The sequence below is a fragment of the Symphalangus syndactylus genome, chromosome 8 (genome assembly GCF_028878055.3).
Source record: "Symphalangus syndactylus isolate Jambi chromosome 8, NHGRI_mSymSyn1-v2.1_pri, whole genome shotgun sequence".
In the NCBI taxonomy this organism is placed as follows: domain Eukaryota; kingdom Metazoa; phylum Chordata; class Mammalia; order Primates; family Hylobatidae; genus Symphalangus; species Symphalangus syndactylus.
In genome coordinates, this window is record NC_072430.2 from 82796223 (window position 1) to 82814724 (window position 18502).

An 18502-nucleotide genomic window follows, 5' to 3' on the forward strand; every position below is an offset into this window, starting at 1 on the left:
AGATGGTATTGCCTCTGAATTTGCTGATTCAGAAGATGTCAGACTCATGTTATCCTATAGAAGATGGAACAACCCATATACATTTATGGAAATCAGGAACTACATTATTATAATGATGAAGGAAAAGCCCAAGAAATCAACCAACCTGAAACCTGCACTGAAGCTGTGCAGCTGTCTTTGCCAACAGGGTTCTGCACCTCAAAACTGTATACTCCACTGTCACTCGGTGCTACGTTGATGATCTTAAGGCCAGATACTTTGTTGAAGAAGCTTATTTTGTATTTGTTGTCACTTGTTAGCTCTTTTCCATCCTTAAACCACTTAGTACTGAGTTCAGGGGTGCCAGCTACTGTACACTCCAAGGTACAGGTGTCTCCTGTGGTAACTTTTATGGATTCTGGCTTTTCTACAATTGTTGCAGGCTCTGGAATGAAATGTAAAAGATATCCATATTTTAAACTCAAATTGAAAAACTAAAGAAAATACAGATCCTGGTGAGTGTGTGCCTTGTATCTGTGATAACATCATCTTTTTACTAACCGAGAACGGATAGCGTGGCGAAGCACTCTTGCATCCCTGCATCATTTTTGATCTGACAAGTGTATTTTCCAGCATTGGCTGGTTCCACTCTTGAAAACTGTAAGGTTGCAATGTTTTCTGAATAAGAAATCCATATGTTGTCACTTTCTCTAACGATTTCTCCCTTATCTTTGAACCACACCACTGAAATGGGCTCAGCGCCTTCAATGGTAGTCTGCAGCTGAACTTCTTTACCAACGACAGTAGATATGTCACTGAGCTTCTTCACAAATCTTGGTGGTGCTGATGAAAAAAGAGGAAAGCCTGGGTTTTAAAATGTGTGAGATTGACAGCATTTTGCTCAAATTATGAATGCCAGGAATCAAACTAGTGATAATGTGTTATTTCCATTTAAGAGGCATTTTTGGTGGATGCGAGCAGGGACATATTAAAGTTTGTATTCAGTAGGAAAGCTGAATATCTCATCTATTCCAGCGTTCTTAATCCAATCAAAACCTAATGACAACATTATCTAAAAGGATATTTAGTAGGATTTAGAAAAGGGAAGCAGACTAAACAGAAACGGACTTGGAGAGGAAACAAAGGGAAAGTGGAATAGGCTGCTAGTGATAAGACTGGGCTGGGGTGGAGGGGGCAACAGAGTATTACAATTAGAAGGGAATTAGTGAGCAGAAGAGAAAGCAGTCCATCTAACCTTTGAGAGTGATGGAACCAACGCAAGTGTCGCTCCCCACATCGTTTGTGGCTTTACACTGATATTCCCCAGTGTCTGCAGCATCGACATTCAGGATGTGGATACTGGTAAGGAAGTTCTCAGACATTATCTTGTACTTTTTGCCGCTCCTAAGTTCTCTCTTGTCTTTATACCAAGAAATGTGAAATGGGGGAGTGCCCTGAAGCTCACACTCAAGGTGAACATCAGCTCCTTTCAGTGTCTCTACAGGATGAGGCTTTTTGTGGAAAATGGGTGGTTCTAAAATTGGAAAAAAGGAAAATACGGATGTATTCTATAGTTAAAAGTAAGAATCAATCTTCCACTCCATCAGAGAGAGAGACAGTGAAAAAAACACTTTCAATTCTTTGTTGTGTCCTTTCTCTATTTCAAAACATCGTTGAAGAGTCAAACAGGAAGTTAAGAGGACAATTAAAGAGGAGGCTAATGTGAAAAACACACAGGTGGGGAGAGCTCTGACCTTTAACTTTTAAGGACGTGCTGCTGCTGGCACTGCCTGCTGCATTGTGGGCCTCACAGGTGTAGTCTCCACTGTCTTCAACACTGAGATGGTGCATTTCCAGCACAGCCACCGAGTCAATGAATGACATTCTGAATTTACTGCTCTCTTGAATTTCAGTCTCGTCCTTATACCATAGAACTTTGATTTCTGGAGACCCGCCGATTTTGCATTCATACCTTGTGAATTCATCCTGTTTCACAATTCTTGAAGGTTCTAGCTTCTTAATGAACCTGGGTGGTTCTATGGAACCAAGAGGAAAAACACAGGGTAAGGGATGGAAAAGATGCATATAATTCAAGATGAGGTGGAAAAAATAATCTTTGCTAGAGAGGTCTTTAGCTCTGGAAAACAAATTTATGCAGTTCAAGAAAGAAGAGTTAAATGAAACCTAAATAGAAAATTTCTAAAATAAAATATGCTTGTTTTTGTAAGCATCCACATCAAGTATTATTACTAAAGGAAGGAGAAAAAGACATTACTCTCTATTGTGCCGTCCTCTCCCCAGCAAGAGTCCCTTCTCTAGTGCCAAGATCAGAGATAATAGCATGTATCTGTCAGTGGAAGCCCTCTGAGGTCCACGGGGAATGAGAATTTGATCACTCTTGTATATGAACCAGTGAAGAACTATTTCCTAAGGCTGCAATGCTATCAGTTACATAGCATGAAGAGCCAGAATGGCAAAATGGGTCAGATATCTTAATATTTTTAAAATGCCATTTTCCTCTCATAGGTGTTAAATGGGTATTTCTTCAACCTTCATAATTTTCCTTTGAAGTGTGTGAGAGTAACGATTTCCTCATTAAGTGAAGCAAAAAATTCAGGCATAGGGAAGTAAAAATGATTAGCTACATGTCATAGAGCAAATGGGCTGCTAAATCTAATTATACTTTAATTTCAAGATATTTATAAACCACCACCACAAAAACCCTTAAAAATACTCTAATGGACTGGACTAGCAGTCCATTGAGTGAACTATTTAATTTCTGACAGTAGCAGCGATAAACACGTGGCAGAAACACATGACTGCCTTCCATAATAGCAGATACTGTTCTACTTACTCCCCAGCCCCTGACATCCACTATTATTTAAGTGGGGCTAGTGGAGGAAAGTAAGTTGAACTTATCATTCTCATCTGAATTCTCCTTGAAGGGCTTGATAGTTTGGCGCTTTGCTATGCCTTAGAGGGACAAAATCCATTCATTTACTAAGTACTGTGGAAAAAAAGTCATTTGCAATAACTTCTCTTTTTTGTCCTATGATACCGTCTTTCAAACTAGGATTTTCTTGCAATTTGGTAGAGTTTCGGTTATCTCTCTCTAGTCTCTATTTTTAGTCTCTTAAAATGGACTTTTGGTCCATGTTTTCCTAGTTTTTTAAATTTTTTTAAAGTAATTAAAAAATACTTGTCTCCATTTGGAAGGTCCTTGATCCACTTGATCCATTTTAATCACTAGACCCTGGTCCTAAACATAGCTCTCTCTCAAGCACACCCACCCTCCTATATTTTAAGATACTGAAAATGTAAAAGAGATCTTGCTCCTTCACTCTAACAAGTACCTTGTACACCCAGCTGAGCAGAACAAGAGTCTTTTCCAGCGACGTTGCTTGCATAGCAGGTGTACTGCCCGGCATCGCCTTTGCCTACTTTGAGAACTGTCAGAGTGGCAGTATTTTCTACCAAAGTCATCTTGTAGTTGCCTCCAGGGCGAATCTCTCGGTTATCTTTGGCCCAAGTGATTTTGATTGGTGCAGTCCCAGTTACATGACACTTAAAAGTACCACTTTCTCCAAGAGCAAGATCTACTGATACAGGCTTTAGATCAAAGAAAGGAGGCACTTCATGCTCTGAAAAGAATGAAGACCAACATGGTGATTTTTATTTCCATGCTCTCACATACAGAGCAGAAACTAAATGGCACCAGCCTTTTGGTGGCCTGGAGCAGTGAAGCTGCTTTACAATGAAGAGGGTAGTGTGAGTTACTCACCTGAGAGAATGAGCTTGGCACTGGATGAGGCAGTCCCAAGAGGATTAGAAGCAGAGCAATTATACTGCCCTACGTGGCTCTGGTCAGTTTGTAAAATCTGAAGAGTTGCTACATTATGAACAAAAGATGTCTGCAAATTAGCATCATCTTTCAAAAGAACCCCATCCTTGTACCAAGACACTTGAAGAGGTTCTGAGCCATTGATGCGGCATTCAAATGCAACTGGGAAGCCTAGAGTCTCATGAACGTCTTTCAGTTTTCTTGCAAAGGAAGGTGGAAGTTTGCGCTCTGTAAAGAAGTTACAGATAATCCTTATTTACAGGTGAGAGAGCATCCACAACATATTTCAATTCATGAAAGTTTTGACGTTTTTAAGAAAATGAATCTGTCCACACACACTAGGTTAAACAACACCATCATCACCTTTGATGACAAGCACGGCTGAAGAAGCGACTGCCCCCACACTGTTCTCGGCCTTGCATGAATACTCTCCCACATCACTGTGATCCACTTTGTTGATTACTAAGGAAGCAACGTTATTTTTGAATTGCATTTTATACGCAGGAGCTGATCGTAGTTTTGTGTGTTCTTTATACCAAGAAATTCTAATTTCTGGGGTTCCATCCACTTTACACTGTAAAGTTGCAGGTTCTCCAATGGCTGCTTCCACATGTTCCAGAGGTTCAATAAAGTATGGTGGTTCTATGGTACAAAGGATGGTAATCAACAAGCCAGTCATGCCATGTAAAAGAGGATGTTTGAAAAGAAAGAGAGCAATAAAAAGAGGTAGCTGTCAACACACCTAAGACAGACACCAGAGCTTCACAGATATCTTGACCGGCCTCATTTTCTATCAGGCAGCTGTACTGTGCATAATCCTCTATTGTGCTCTCAAGAATTTCCAGTATGGTAGATTTTTCTGTCATAGTAATACTGCATCTCTCAGATTGTGAAAGAAGATACTCGTCCTTTATCCAGCTCACTGAGATTGGAGGTGTGCCAGTGTATGTGGCCTCGAGAACTATGGGGCTTCCTGTCTCAACACTGAAATCAGCCAATCTTTTCACAAAGGTGGCTGGTTCTATAAGGAGAAAACATGTGGGTAAAATTCATGTCTTCTAATGAAGACTTAAGAGAAATTTTAAAAGATGCACATATTGGGGGAAAGATCAAACCTTTCACAAAAAGATGTGTGGTACAGGAAGCACTGCCAGCATCATTTGTAACGAGGCAAGAATAGTCTCCACTTTCTAATGGCTGCACCTCGAACAACTCCAGTTCTGTGACAAAATCTTCCAGAGAGATGTTGCATGACTCCCCAGGCACCAGTTCCCTGCTGCCTTTAAACCACTTGACTTTGAAAGGAGGGGTGCCTCTGATGACACTGGTGAATGTGAGGCTCATTCCAGGCAAAACTTCCACAGAATCAGGGGTTTGTTCAAAAGATGGTGGTTCTAGATATTGCAAGGCGGAAGGGGAGATTAAGAGAAGAAAGAAATCCAAGTGAGAAGTGCTTTTGCTCCTTAAAAAAAGGGAGCTAAGACTAAACATGAAGACAAAGAAACTCCAGGGAAGGCAGGCATCACGTCCACATGAAAGAGGTGTTAGGGAAGCAGCAGCTTTATCCCTGCACACTGACCTTGCACAGTCAGGACTGCTGAGCACTCGTCGGAACCAGCTACGTTGGCAGCCACACACGTGTATATGCCTGTGTCGGAGGGCTCCAACAAGCTCAGACTCAAAGTACAGACGTTTTCCGAAAAGCTGGACTGACATTTGGGCCCACTAACAATCTCATTTCCATCCTGAAACCAGCCAACTGAAATCGGGGCTGAGCCAGAGACTCGGCACTCCAAAACAACTGAGGCCCCCAGGATGGCATTCACGTCTTTCAGCTTGCGGATGAAGGAAGGAGGCACAATCCGATCTATGTGGGGAAGGGTAGTTTTGCGTTTAAAGAGAAGTTTTATTCTGTGCCCCTCCACCCCCTGGAAATATTGTGTATTCATAAAAATCTCATTCTACTCACCAGAAACATGGACAGATACAGTGCAGTTACTTTTGCCAACACTGTTTTTCACTTCAAAGCTATATAACCCTTTGTCACTCATTTCGGCAGAAGGGATTTTAAGGGAAGCCACTTTATTGATGAATGTAATGTGATGTTTGCTGTCTGCAGACAATTCTCTTCCATCTTTGAACCACTTGGCTGAGAGTTCTGGTGTTCCAGTCACTACACACTCTAATGCAAAAGGATTTCCAGTAGTGACAGTCATGGGTTCGGGCTTCTCTATGATTCTGGCTGGTTCTAAAAGAAGAAGTATTTTGCATTGAAAACAAAGTCACCTTTCAAACTCAAGAGTGTAATCACTGTATTACTGGAGAAGAGGAATATTTGAGGAAAATGATCATGGATCAATTAACTTGATTTTTTTCTCTGGCTGTGCTTTGCTACTAACCTAGTACGGTCAAGACTGCGGAGCATTCTCTCATTCCAGCATCATTTTTGATTTGGCATATATATTTTCCAGAATTAGATGCTTCTGGACTCCCCAGCTGGAGGGTTGCAATGTTATCAATGAATGAAATCCTGGTGTTTTCACTCTCTCTGATGACTTCACCTTTATCTTTCAGCCAGACAACAGAAATTGGCTGGAAGCCCTCCACTATGGCCCGTAACTCAACAGCATCCCCAATAAGGGTTGAGGTGTCACTTAGCTTTTTCACGAATCGTGGAGGTTCTGATGAAAGAAATTTGTGGTTAGAGGAAAAAATGTGAGAATCATGGCCACACAAGTTATTAGCTAGGCAAGAACAGATAGGAGGAAGGGGCATATATTTTTGTGTCCATGTATACAAACCTTTGAACTTGACAGAGCAAGAACACGTGTCACTTCCCACCTCATTAGTAGCTTTGCAGTGATATTCCCCGACATCGGAGGCTTCAAGATTAAGGATATGAAGACTTGTATCAAAATTTTTTGAAGTGATTTTAAATTTCTTGCTGCTTCTAACTTGCTTTCGATCTTTAACCCATACTACTTCAAATGGGGGAGTTCCCGAAATTTCACATTGGAGAATCACATCGGAACCTTTAAGAGCTCCTACTGGAGGAGGCTTCTGGGTGAAAACAGGAGGTGCTACCAGAAAAAAGAAGATAAACAATGAGAACACTTGCTTACTATAAAGGAAAAAAAATTAACTATAGAACCTTGAAGAGTGACTGGTGTGATCATATGACAATACATGCTGACACAAGAAATGACAATTCTTTAAAACTTGTTGAAGAATTGCAACCAAATAACCTTAACTATCCTTTTATTTTGGAGCTCATAACTTTGCTAAGAGCCCAAATCAGAGGAGAATAAAGAAACGAAGAAGCTTAGTGTGTCTAACCTTTCACTGTCAACGCTGTGCTGCAGCTAGCGTCACCAACACCATTATGAGCCTCACAAATGTAGTCCCCGCTGTCTTCAGCACTAGCTTCATTGATGGTAAGCAATGCCACAGAATTAATGAATGACATGTTGTATTTCCAACTTTCATGAAGTTCGCTGTCATTTCGGAACCACGAAACTTTGATTTCTGGGGAGCCACTTATTTTACATTCCAGTTGAATGGATTCTCCCTGCTTTGCTACTTTTGAAGCTTCTAATTTCTTAACAAACTTTGGAGGTTCTAGTAAACCAAACGAAACAGTCAGCAAGGGATATTTATTATACATGTTAAAAGAGCTTGTTTTTGTAGCTGAAGATCCCATAAATTTATATTTAAACTGGTTTGTTATTCAGAATATACTTTCTGAGGATTTTACAGTAAAATAAGTTAGCTTTTAAGTTAAATAATCTCGTAACATTTTTAATAGAGAATTTAGGTGATACTTTTTTTAGTTTGACTATGTAAGTTGAAACATAAAAGTTAATGTATTATAGATGTACTTGATCAACATTTAATAATGATAAATCAGAATGCCATATAACAAGAAAGCATTAAAAATGGACTAGATAGTTAAAACAACATTTATCAAATTTCAATTAAACACTACTTTTTGATAAAATTACACTTAGAGTTACACTAATGTAAAGAACAATATAAAGAGAAAACACAACTTTGATTAATGTTGCCTCCAACACTAATACACAAATTCTAACATGTCCAGTTAGTTTATCTCAAACATTTAAAAACCAAAGAAACTTTTATAAGGCAATTATGCAAATATGGTAAGGAACAAATATTGTCAAAAGCCATGGAATGATACCTTTTACACTGAGCTGAGCTGAGCACATGTCTTTGCCAACATCATTGGTTGCTTGGCAAGTATATTGACCAGAGTCTCCTTTGCCTACTTTAAGAATTCTCAAATGAGGAGTGTTTCCCACACATGTGATTGTATAGTTTCCTCCAGGACGGATCTCCTTGTTATCTTTTGACCAAGTGATTCGCATCGGTTGAGCACCAGTAACATGACACTCAAAATCAGCACTTTCTCCAGCAATAACATCTATAGATACAGGCTTGATGTCAAAGAAGGGAGATTTCTTGGGTTCTGGAGGATGAGAAGAAAGGCAATGTGTATTTTTTGTTTGTTTTTTTTGCCAGTGGTCATTTCTACTTTGACAATGAAATATGAAGTCACAGTTTGCAAAGAAAAAGAGTGACATGTGAACAAACCTCTTGCTGTGAGTCTAGCACTAGAAGATGCTGTTCCAAGTGGGTTGGAAGCTGAGCAAGAGTACTGGCCAGAGTGACTCAAGTCAGTTTGCAAAATTTTTAAAGTTGCCACATTATCTACAAATGAAGTCTGTAGATTTTCGTCATCTCTTAAAAGTACTCCATCTCTATACCAGCACACTTGGATGGGTGCAGAGCCATTTAATCGACAAGTGAGTGTAACAGGTAACCCCGCAGTTTGTTCAATGTCCTTTAATTGTCTTGCAAAAGAAGGTGGAAGTTGGCGCTCTGTAGGGAGACATGTAATACTTAAGGCATTAGGAGATGAAATGAGAAGTTCACCATAAAGATACAAGAGTTAAGGAAAAAAGAAATTTTTTAATTTGTAAAATATCATCACCTTGAATTCTGAACACAGTCTTAGAAGAAGCAGTTCCTATACTATTTTCTGCTTTGCATGTGTACTCTCCGCTGTCATTGATGTTCACTTTATTAAAAACAAGTGTGGCCACATTGTTTGTAAAGTAGGTCCTGTATTCAGGAGTTGGCCGTAATTTAGTATCTCCTTTGTACCAAGACACTGTAATTTCTGGTGTCCCAGCAACTTGGCATTGTAAAGAAACTGAATCTCCAACTGATGCCTCCAGAGGTTCCAGTTCCGTAACAAAATAAGGCGGTTCTAAGGAAGAAAGGCTCACAGTCAGCAACTGGAATTAATGAATATCAAAGAAACTATGCTACATGTTAGAAGAATGCAAACGATTTAAGAGACAATGAGACAACGCACCTAATGTAGATACCAGAGCTCTACAAACATCCCTTCCTGCCTCATTTTCAATCTCACAGGAATACTGTCCTGCATCTCTTTTTGTGCTATTCAGAATTTCCAGGATACAAGTTTTCTCTGTTGTGACTATGTTACATTTTTCAGAGGTAGTTATGTTAAAACCATCCTTTTTCCAAGTGACAGAAATTGGAAGTGTTCCAGTGTAGGTGCTCTCCAGAATTATGGACTTCCCTGGTTCTACAGAATGATCACTTAATCTCTTCACAAATGCAGCTGGTTCTAGTAAGTGACAAAGCACAGCAGTTAAACACAATAAAAACACGAGGATGTCGGTATACAGAAAATAGAAAAAGCGAATCCACTTGAGCAAACCTTTTACAAAGAGACGGGTAGTGCAAGATGCTTGGCCAGCGTCGTTAGAAACCACACAGGTGTATTCCCCACTCTGAGATATGTCAATATTAAATAATTCCAGTTCTGCCACAGTGTCTTCAAAATAGATGTTGCACCGGTCTCCTTTCACTAGTTCTCTGGCACCTCTGAACCAGTTAACTTTGAATGGAGGGGTTCCTCTAATAACACTTGTGAAGGTTACATTTTTGCCTGGTAGTACTTCCAAAGGTTCAGGTTCTTTCACAAAAGAGGGTGGTTCTATATAGACATGGAGAACAATTAAAAGATCCCGTAAGCTTCAAATGGAGTTGCAATTTTGAATAAAACACTAGAGCACTTTTGAATGTTTGTCAACATAGATGTGCACCTGAAGAGGAATTTGTAAGAAATTCCTTACAAGTTTGACAGTCTACTGACCTTGTACTGTTAGCACTGCACGACATTCATCAGACCCAGCGACATTAGCAGCCACGCATGTGTAATTGCCCATATCTGATGAATCCAGAGAATTCAACTGCAATGTGCAGACATTATCTGAAAATGTGGTTTGGTACTTTGCTCCACTGACAATCTTAGTTTTCTCATGAAACCAGGCAACTGAGATAGGTGATGATCCAGCTACTTTGCATTCCAAGATGCAAGAGGCACCTAACACCCCACCAGTATTTTTCAGTCTTCGTGTGAAAGAGGGAGGAACTGCTCGGTCTGTGTGAGGAAAGGTAAGAGACTCATCATGATTTGAAAGAATAGAAGAGACTTGAAAGAAGGAAACTTGTAAAAGGAATTTGCATAAGCAACCAGAAGAAAACAGCAGAACTAACCTGAAACATCAACCACAGCTGTGCAGCTGCTTTTCCCAACATTATTTTGAACCTGGAAAGTGTATGTGCCTGCATCTTGCCTTTCAACTGAGAGAATCTTTAAGGAAGAGATTTTGTTGTAGAAGCTAAATTTGTGTTTTTGGCTGCTGGTCAACAGCTTTCCATCCTTGTACCATTCAACAGAGAGTTCCGGAGTGCCAGCCACCTTACACTCCAGAGTGCACGTTTCTCCTACAGTCACTGTCATCGGTCCTGCCTTCTCAACAATGACTGCGGGCTCTGAAATAAAACATGATATCCATCTGTCAAAGTCTGGGATCTTTACTCTGTCTTTACTATCACATTCACTAAGATTGTTTCTCCCAGTGAGATGGTTATGTCAGGGTACTCCTCTCTCTCGACTTTAAAGTGTGATTCCATAATTACATGCAGTCATAGAATTATAGCTATTTTTATTTTAATATTTTTTCTTTTTAGTTTTTTCTTTATTTTTTGCTTTTCCCACCACTCTTGCTGTCGTCTTATATAGCAATTATTCTTAAGAAATATATGTTTGTGCATGACTCAACTTCAAAACAATTTAAACAATGTGCATTAGATAGTATATATTGATTTCCACTTGACCCTCTGCAGACCAAAGGCTACAGGTTATTGTGAATTACTTGATATTTTTGCTCTACTTTAAGGTGCTAAAGGCAATTCTTTGAAAGTTGTTATTCAAACAATTGTTTAATTGTCATTTAATTTTATGTGCAAGCTTTGCTATCAAATGCCAACTTAGTTTTAACAATTACTCTTGTAGCACATGCTGGGCTCTGTATTCTTTCATGCTTAATCAAAGAGAGTCATGATTATATCTGCTAATTGATTAAGACAGGTAGTTATTAAACAATAAAACATGTCTAATTTTTGTTAGAATCACAGAAACAGAAAAGAGTGTTTGAAAGATCAACTATGTCTTTCCTCTAGATCTTTCAAATAGATGAGGATAAATATAGTTCTAGAAGAAACTCAGGAAAAGAGTCTGCCAGTAACTCTTAGTAATTCATTCCAGCATTTGGCACCAGTTTCTATTGTGGGCTATTGTACCAACCTAAGACCATCAGTGTGGCCATGTTCTCCCTCATTCCACCATCATTCTTGATTTGGCAGATATACTTTCCAGCATTAGCTGGCTCTGCTTTTGCAAACTGTAGAGTTGCAACATTTTCCACAAATGTAATCCTGATGTTTTCACTTTCTCTAATCACTTCTTCCTTCTCTTTAAGCCACTGGACAAAAATAGGCTGGGCGCCTTCTATGGATGCTTGTAATTCAGCAGGCTCTCCGGCTACAACGGTGAGGCTGTTCAGTTTGGAGACAAATCTTGGTGGTTCTGAACAGGAAAAGATGGATGGAAATTTTTGAAAAGATTGTCCAGATCATGTGAGAGTGAAAAAAATAGGATTTTGCACATTTATGACATTTCTGCCATGTGGATGAAGTATATTTACCTTTCAATTTTACAGTACAAACACAAGTATCACTTCCCACTTCATTCTGTGCTTTGCAGTGGTATTCACCGATGTCTGAAGTGTCCACATTGAGAATGTGAATACTTGTGTGGAAGTTTTTGGATGCAATCTTGTATTTCTTGCTGCTTCTGAGTTGCCGCTTGTCTTTGTACCATACCACCTCAAACGGTGGTGTTCCCGAAAGTTCACATTCAAGACTGACTTCAGCATTTTTAAGGGTTTCTACTATAGGAGGGAAGCTGCTAAAAACAGGTGGCTCTGTAAAAAATAAGAATTTCTCATGAACTGGGCTACTGAATTTCACAGAATGAAAGTTTTTTATTTGTCTTTAAATTGGAAGAAAGGTTTAAGATATTCTAATGGGTAAGTAGAGTCCAGCACTATCACTCTCATGGGATAACAGCCTCAGAAGCCAATCGCCTTCACAAGATAACCAGCTAGATGGGCAGAGAACCCAGATAGATCCTAGATGTCATTACTGAGCAGTCCAACATTCTGTCTACTCCACCTTACTGATGTATCTTAGGCTACAAAGATTGATACAAAAATTGTAAACAAGCAAGTATAGCAATAAATATGATTTGCATGAAGTATGGAATTCAAATTTCAAGGATTTTTTTGTATATGTTCTGTAACAGACAGTTGGAAGTCATCACAACATCTGTGATCTAAGTCTTCCATTTCAGCAAATGATTACTGCAATAATTGTCTTAAAACAAGACAAACTTGGCCTTTGTGACAAAAAAAAAGCACTGGAAAATTGCAGCAAAAAATACAGATACTATTTGTACCAAGGTATAGTCATATAATTTTTAAAGGATAGGAAGTGATCCTTGAGAGAGAAGGAAAAAATACGATTGTCCTGTTTTAAACATAAGTTTAAAACCTGTATTGCTTTCACTTTGCATAGATACAGTAAAAGTGCTTGTTATTAATGATATAGATTATAGTGAGAATGATATATCTGTAAGTTGATTGAAGGCAAAAGACTAATTTTAAAATGTCTACTTCATTTTTTTATGCAGTTTTGAAACATCACGTTTGATATTTGGCAAATGTGTTGAGGTAATCAGAATTATGACACTGGAATAACAAAAATATTTCATAATGACTAGTTACATGTAAGCAAAATTCAAGAAGGAAAAACATCTAAAAAGGGAAATAATACTAGCTCAGAAAAATATTCTATGATCTCAAATGGAAACTAAAATGATAGTGAATGAATAAAGAGCTATAATACCCAGGGGAGAAGACGGTTTTCATTTAATGAGAAACACAAGAACAAGATGTCTACCTTTTACTATAACCTTGGTACTGCAGCTTGTGCTGCCAGCGGGATTCTGAGCCTCACAAATGAAATCTCCACTGTCCTCAGTACTGAGATTGTTCATCTGTATGACGGCCACTGAGTCAATGAAAGTCATTCTGTACTTATCACTGGCTGGAAGTTCATGTTCATTTCGGAACCACACAACCCTGATTTCTGGGGATCCAGCTATCTTGCATTCAAGTCGTGAAGAGTCACCTGCTTTCACAATTTTGGATGCTTCTAATTTCTTTACAAACTTTGGTGGTTCTAAAGAGTCAGGAAAGAGGAGAGTATGAGGGAACAGAAATAAATAACAATAGTTAAATTAGATAGTACATAGGGAAGAGAAAAACATGAGCAAATGCTGTTTACTATGTTAGAAAGAATACTACTTTCGTGATTGTTTAGAGACATTGTAACTGAATACAGAGAACCAAAGACACAGTCAGACAGAAACATAAAGGAATCAAATTTGCACACCTGTCACAAGCAACATCGTCGTACAAGAGTCACTACCAACATCATTGGTAACATGGCAAGTATACTGTCCAGTCTTGGAAGCATCCACTGAGTAGAGATTTAAGAAGCTAGTCGACCCTTCCAAGCCAATGAAACATTTAGGACCTGAGACAAGTTCCACATCATCCTTAAACCATTTTATTTTAAATGGTGGTGTTCCTTTTAGTATTGCCTTAAATTCCACTGTAGAATCAGGTATGGCTTGTTGTCGCCCAGGTTTCACTAGGAAGCTTGGTGGTTCTATAGATTTTAAGAGAGATATATTTAATTAAATTGCTTGCAGTTGAATTATTGTGACAGTTTTATGGACATTTAAGAAAATACTCTTGAAAAGAGGCAATGGCTGAATATTTCTTGAACACAATGAACATGTGTCTAAAGAACCGGAATCATAGAGATTTTATCTCTAAAGGATACAAAGGTAAGAGTGATACATTTAAGAAGCATTCACAAGGAAGAAGAATCAAGAAGAGGTAAAGAAATTCTAACCTTTCACAGTTAAGATGCCACTGCATGCATCATCTCCTGCTACATTTGACACTTTGCATGTGTAATTTGCAGTATCTTCTAATTCCAGATTATTAACTTCCAGAGACACAGATCTCTCATGGCACACAAGTCTGTATTTTGCACTTGTAGATATTTCTTTTCCATCCTTAAACCACTGAGCACTAATGGGAAGTGAACCAGACACCTTGCACTCCATATGAATAGAAGAGCCCAGAACTTTATCCATTTTGGTTAATTTTTTGGTGAATGATGGAGGAATATTTTGATCTGTCCAATGCAAACAGCAAAACACATCCATTAATCTCTTGCTATTTGTTTATAAAGGACGTACTATAAATAAGGGAAGCTGACTAGGGTGAAGATACAAACCTAGCACTCTTAGGTAGGCATCACAGCTACTGCTTCCGAAGTCATTTTCCACCTTGAAAGTGTACTGACCGCTGTCCTGCTTCATCACTGACTGAATTCTAAAACTGGCCACGTTATTTTCAAAACTCATTGAAAAGTATCTACTGGGAACTATTTGTTTACCATCTTTAAGCCATTTCACTTTGAGTTCTGGTGTTCCAGCCACAACACATTCCAAGGTCATGGGATCTTTCTCCGTAACATCAACTGATTTAGCTTTCTCTATGATTTGAGCTGGTTCTGTAGTAAAAATGAAAATGTGGATGAGTTACACTGGTAACTCCACTAGAAATAATGTCTGCTCATGAAACTGCCTGTATAGACTATCTTTGAAAGAGAATAGCTTACAAACCTTGTACTAAAAGGAAAGCATAACACCTCTCAACTCCTGACTCATTCTTGGCTTGACACGTATATCTCCCACTGTGTCCATTATCCACACTTCTGATTTGCAGTGTGGCCACACTGTCCACAAATGAAATATAGACATTATCATCTTCATCAAGAATCTGATCATCCTTTAGCCAGGTTATAGAAATAGGAGGAGAACCTGCCACGGTACTCTGAAAGGTGGCAGAACTTTTCAAAACAGTAGTGGTATTTTCTATCTTCTTAATGAACGATGGTGGTTCTGTGATTAAATAAGAGAGTGTGAAAAGAAGAAACATATTGTAACTCCTACCCATAATGATAAGATTTAAAAGCGTTACAGAATTTTTATTTGGTAGGCTGCTTCTTGTATAACTGACCTTTCAGGGCAACTCTAGTACTGCATGAGCAGCTGCCGCCTTCATTGGATACAATGCACTGGTATTCCCCAGTGTCTGAAGGGTCACACTTGGTTATATGGATGTTAAACATAGACACTCTGTCGGTCAATGTGTATTTTTTGCTGCTTCGAATTTCCCTGTTATTCTTCAGCCAAGTGACTTCAAACGGAGGTGTTCCGGTAACTTCACACTCCAGCTCCACGTCACTATCTTTTACTACCTCCACAGGCTTCAGCTCTCTGATAAAGGTGGGGGGTTCTAAAGATTCAAAAGGAAGACAGTAGCTTACTCAAGGGAAGACCCCAAACCTATCAGGCAGCATAGCCAAAATGGAGAATAGATTCCATTCACGAACCTTTCACTTTGAGTTCAATGCTGCAACTCGCCGTGCCTGCGTCATTTCGAGCTTCACAGACATAAGTCCCACTATTTTCTACCCTGGCACCAGAAATCTGGAAAGTGGCTAAGCCATCAATGAAGGAAATGCCATGTTTCTGAATGGCTGTTATTTCATTCCCGTCTAGATACCAAGACACTCGGATTTCAGGAGTGCCTGTTATTTGGCATTCAAATGTTGTTGACTGTCCATTCCTCAGCACTAAGACTGGACTGGGCTTCTTAATGAATTGAGGAGGTTCTAAAGATGGAGAAAGAATTGTGATGTTGAATATTTTTAAAAACAGGTCACTGGACAAAACTGCTTTCTTAAGCGTTTTCCCCTCTCCCACCCCCAGGCAAGAAAATCTAGACAAGCAAGAAAGTGAGGAGATGTAGAGACCAGACCTTTTACAAAGAGAGTGGCTTTACTGGTTGCTGTGCCAACATCATTGCTTAGTTGGCAAATGTAGGTTCCGGAATCAGTAGCTTTGGCTGCAAAGAGCTCTAGAATGGTAGAGGTGTCGTCCTTCCAAACTGAGCGGGCTGCTCCTGAGTGTAACTCTTTGTTATCTTTAAACCACTTTATTGTCATGGGTGCAGTGCCACCCACAAGAGCCTTTAACTGTACCCTTGTGTTGGGATTGACATCTTGTGACTGTGGCTTTTCCACAAAGTAAGGGGGTTCTGGGGTGAAAGAAAAAAGAAGCAAAAGAAAAGAGGAAGTTTTATTTTATAACTTAGCAATAAAGGTAAAAATTGAGAAAAGAAAAATAGTTTGTAAGTTCTTGATAAGTGGAAATAAAATTTGCCAACCTTTGACTGTCAGATGCCCACTGCACTGGTTGTGCCCTGCCTTATTTGTGGCAGAACAAGTGTATGTCCCACTGTCTGTACCTTCCAGCTGGCTGATTTCCAAGAAGGCAGTATTGTCATGAAAAGAGAATTTGTGCTTTTCACTAGCTGATATTTCTTGGTCATCTTTGAACCACTGGATGCTTATGGGATGTGACCCAGCCACTATACATTCTAAGTCAATGAAAGAACCTTTAATGCTGTCCATTTTCTTCAGCTTTTTGGTGAATGAAGGAGGTATGATAAGATCTATTCAATGAAAAAGCAAACAACAACAAAAAAAGGTCAATCTATTAATTTTTTTTTTTAATTTTAAGGGAAGAGGGAGCATGGAAATGCCAAATCCTCTCTATAGAAGAACAATACCAACCTAATACATTAATTCTAGCCTTGCAGCTGCTCCTCCCAACATCATTTTGGACCTCGAAAGTATATTCTCCACTATCTTTCTTTTCTGTAGAAATAATCTTCAGTATTGAGACTGTATCAGTGACACTGATTTTATATTTTGAGCCCAGGGTCAGTTCTTGGCCATCTTTAAACCATTTGGCTGTAATCTCCTTAGTTCCTGAAAATTTAACCTGCAAAGTGGCTGGGTCTCCTTGGGTGACATCTATAGACACAGCTTCCTCGGTGATTGTTGCAGGTTCTGTAGAAAACAAAGGGATAGATGTGGGTTGTGCATTACCCTGCTGAAAGGCTTAGATCTGCATTTCTTCCTCAAATCCAAGGCAAACTTTCTGAACCAACCTTTTACTGAGAGTAATGCAGAACATCTTTGTATTCCTGCATCATTTTTGGCCTGACAGACGTATTTCCCATCATGCTTGACTTCAATGCCACTGAGGTACAAACTGGCCACATTGTTCTCAAAGGTCATTCTTATATTATCGTCTTCAGTGATTTCATCGTTGTCTTTTAGCCAAGTCACCGTAATTGGCAAGGAGCCCTTCAGAGTGGCCTGGAAGGCAGCTGTGCCTCCTCGGAGGGAGCTGGTACTCTCGATCTTCTTTATGAAGGATGGGGGTTCTAACAGAAGAATGAATTCTCAATCAATATTATCCCTATAGTAAAAGTGGCTTAAAAAAAAAGAACTGACTCTTCAGAAAAGCCAGTCCATCACTGGAACCAACACTAACCTCTTAAAGTCACCCGGGCACTGCAGATACTGCTGCCCACCTCATTGGTCACCCGACACTGGTATTCACCAGCATCTGCAGCTACAAACTTGAGGATCTGCAGGCTAACCAGATGATCCTGAATGAAGGTCTTATACTTTCTGCCACTTCGCAGGGTTGTGTTGTCTTTGAACCAAGTGATCTCAAAGGGAGGAGTGCCTGCCACCTCAGCCAGTAACATGACATCATACTCCTTTAAGACTTCAATTGGCTTAAATTCCTTGGTAAAATAAGGTGACTCTACAGTAAAAAAGGAATGATTTGCATTAAGGGAGGAGGGGTCTGTGCCATGGGCCATAACTTTGGCAACACAAGAGGCAAAGTGAACACAAACCTTTGACTATTACAATGCTACTGCAGTGGTCACTGCCAGCCTCATTTTGGGCCTCACACATATATTCACCACTGTCTTCGATGCCAACATCTGTCAGTCTTAGAACTGCAGTAGACTCCACAAAAGACATTCTGTGCTTGCTGCTCTCCTTAATTTCTCTATCATTTGCAAACCATGTTATTTTAATTGGAGGGGTACCAGTTACTTTGCAGGCTAGCTGGGTGGCATCTCCCTTCTTTAACAGCTGTGATGGCTCTAACTTTTCAACAAATGTGGCAGGTTCTGTGGAAGGAAGGAA

The 18502-nt window shown here is 39.4% G+C and overlaps 1 protein-coding gene across 1 annotated transcript in view; it reads right to left on the bottom strand.

Annotated features, from left to right (window-relative positions):
- TTN (titin) overlaps positions 1–18502 on the bottom strand; it is a 302859-nt gene that overhangs the window by 183977 nt on the left and 100380 nt on the right. Inside the window, exons 55-90 of the mRNA XM_055289874.1 lie at positions 18205–18486; positions 17832–18110; positions 17443–17721; positions 17063–17341; positions 16654–16941; positions 16246–16524; positions 15818–16099; positions 15442–15720; positions 15045–15323; positions 14654–14932; positions 14264–14551; positions 13736–14014; positions 13241–13522; positions 11926–12204; positions 11526–11807; positions 10433–10711; positions 10029–10316; positions 9591–9869; positions 9219–9497; positions 8832–9110; positions 8432–8719; positions 8019–8306; positions 7157–7438; positions 6622–6900; positions 6220–6501; positions 5790–6068; positions 5400–5687; positions 4936–5214; positions 4563–4841; positions 4184–4462; positions 3761–4048; positions 3333–3620; positions 1734–2015; positions 1235–1513; positions 541–822; positions 146–424 (exon numbers count right to left, since the gene is read on the bottom strand). Coding sequence (XP_055145849.1) covers positions 146–424; positions 541–822; positions 1235–1513; positions 1734–2015; positions 3333–3620; positions 3761–4048; positions 4184–4462; positions 4563–4841; positions 4936–5214; positions 5400–5687; positions 5790–6068; positions 6220–6501; positions 6622–6900; positions 7157–7438; positions 8019–8306; positions 8432–8719; positions 8832–9110; positions 9219–9497; positions 9591–9869; positions 10029–10316; positions 10433–10711; positions 11526–11807; positions 11926–12204; positions 13241–13522; positions 13736–14014; positions 14264–14551; positions 14654–14932; positions 15045–15323; positions 15442–15720; positions 15818–16099; positions 16246–16524; positions 16654–16941; positions 17063–17341; positions 17443–17721; positions 17832–18110; positions 18205–18486 — 10140 coding nt within the window. The remainder of the gene's footprint in view (positions 1–145; positions 425–540; positions 823–1234; positions 1514–1733; positions 2016–3332; positions 3621–3760; positions 4049–4183; positions 4463–4562; positions 4842–4935; positions 5215–5399; positions 5688–5789; positions 6069–6219; positions 6502–6621; positions 6901–7156; positions 7439–8018; positions 8307–8431; positions 8720–8831; positions 9111–9218; positions 9498–9590; positions 9870–10028; positions 10317–10432; positions 10712–11525; positions 11808–11925; positions 12205–13240; positions 13523–13735; positions 14015–14263; positions 14552–14653; positions 14933–15044; positions 15324–15441; positions 15721–15817; positions 16100–16245; positions 16525–16653; positions 16942–17062; positions 17342–17442; positions 17722–17831; positions 18111–18204; positions 18487–18502) is intronic.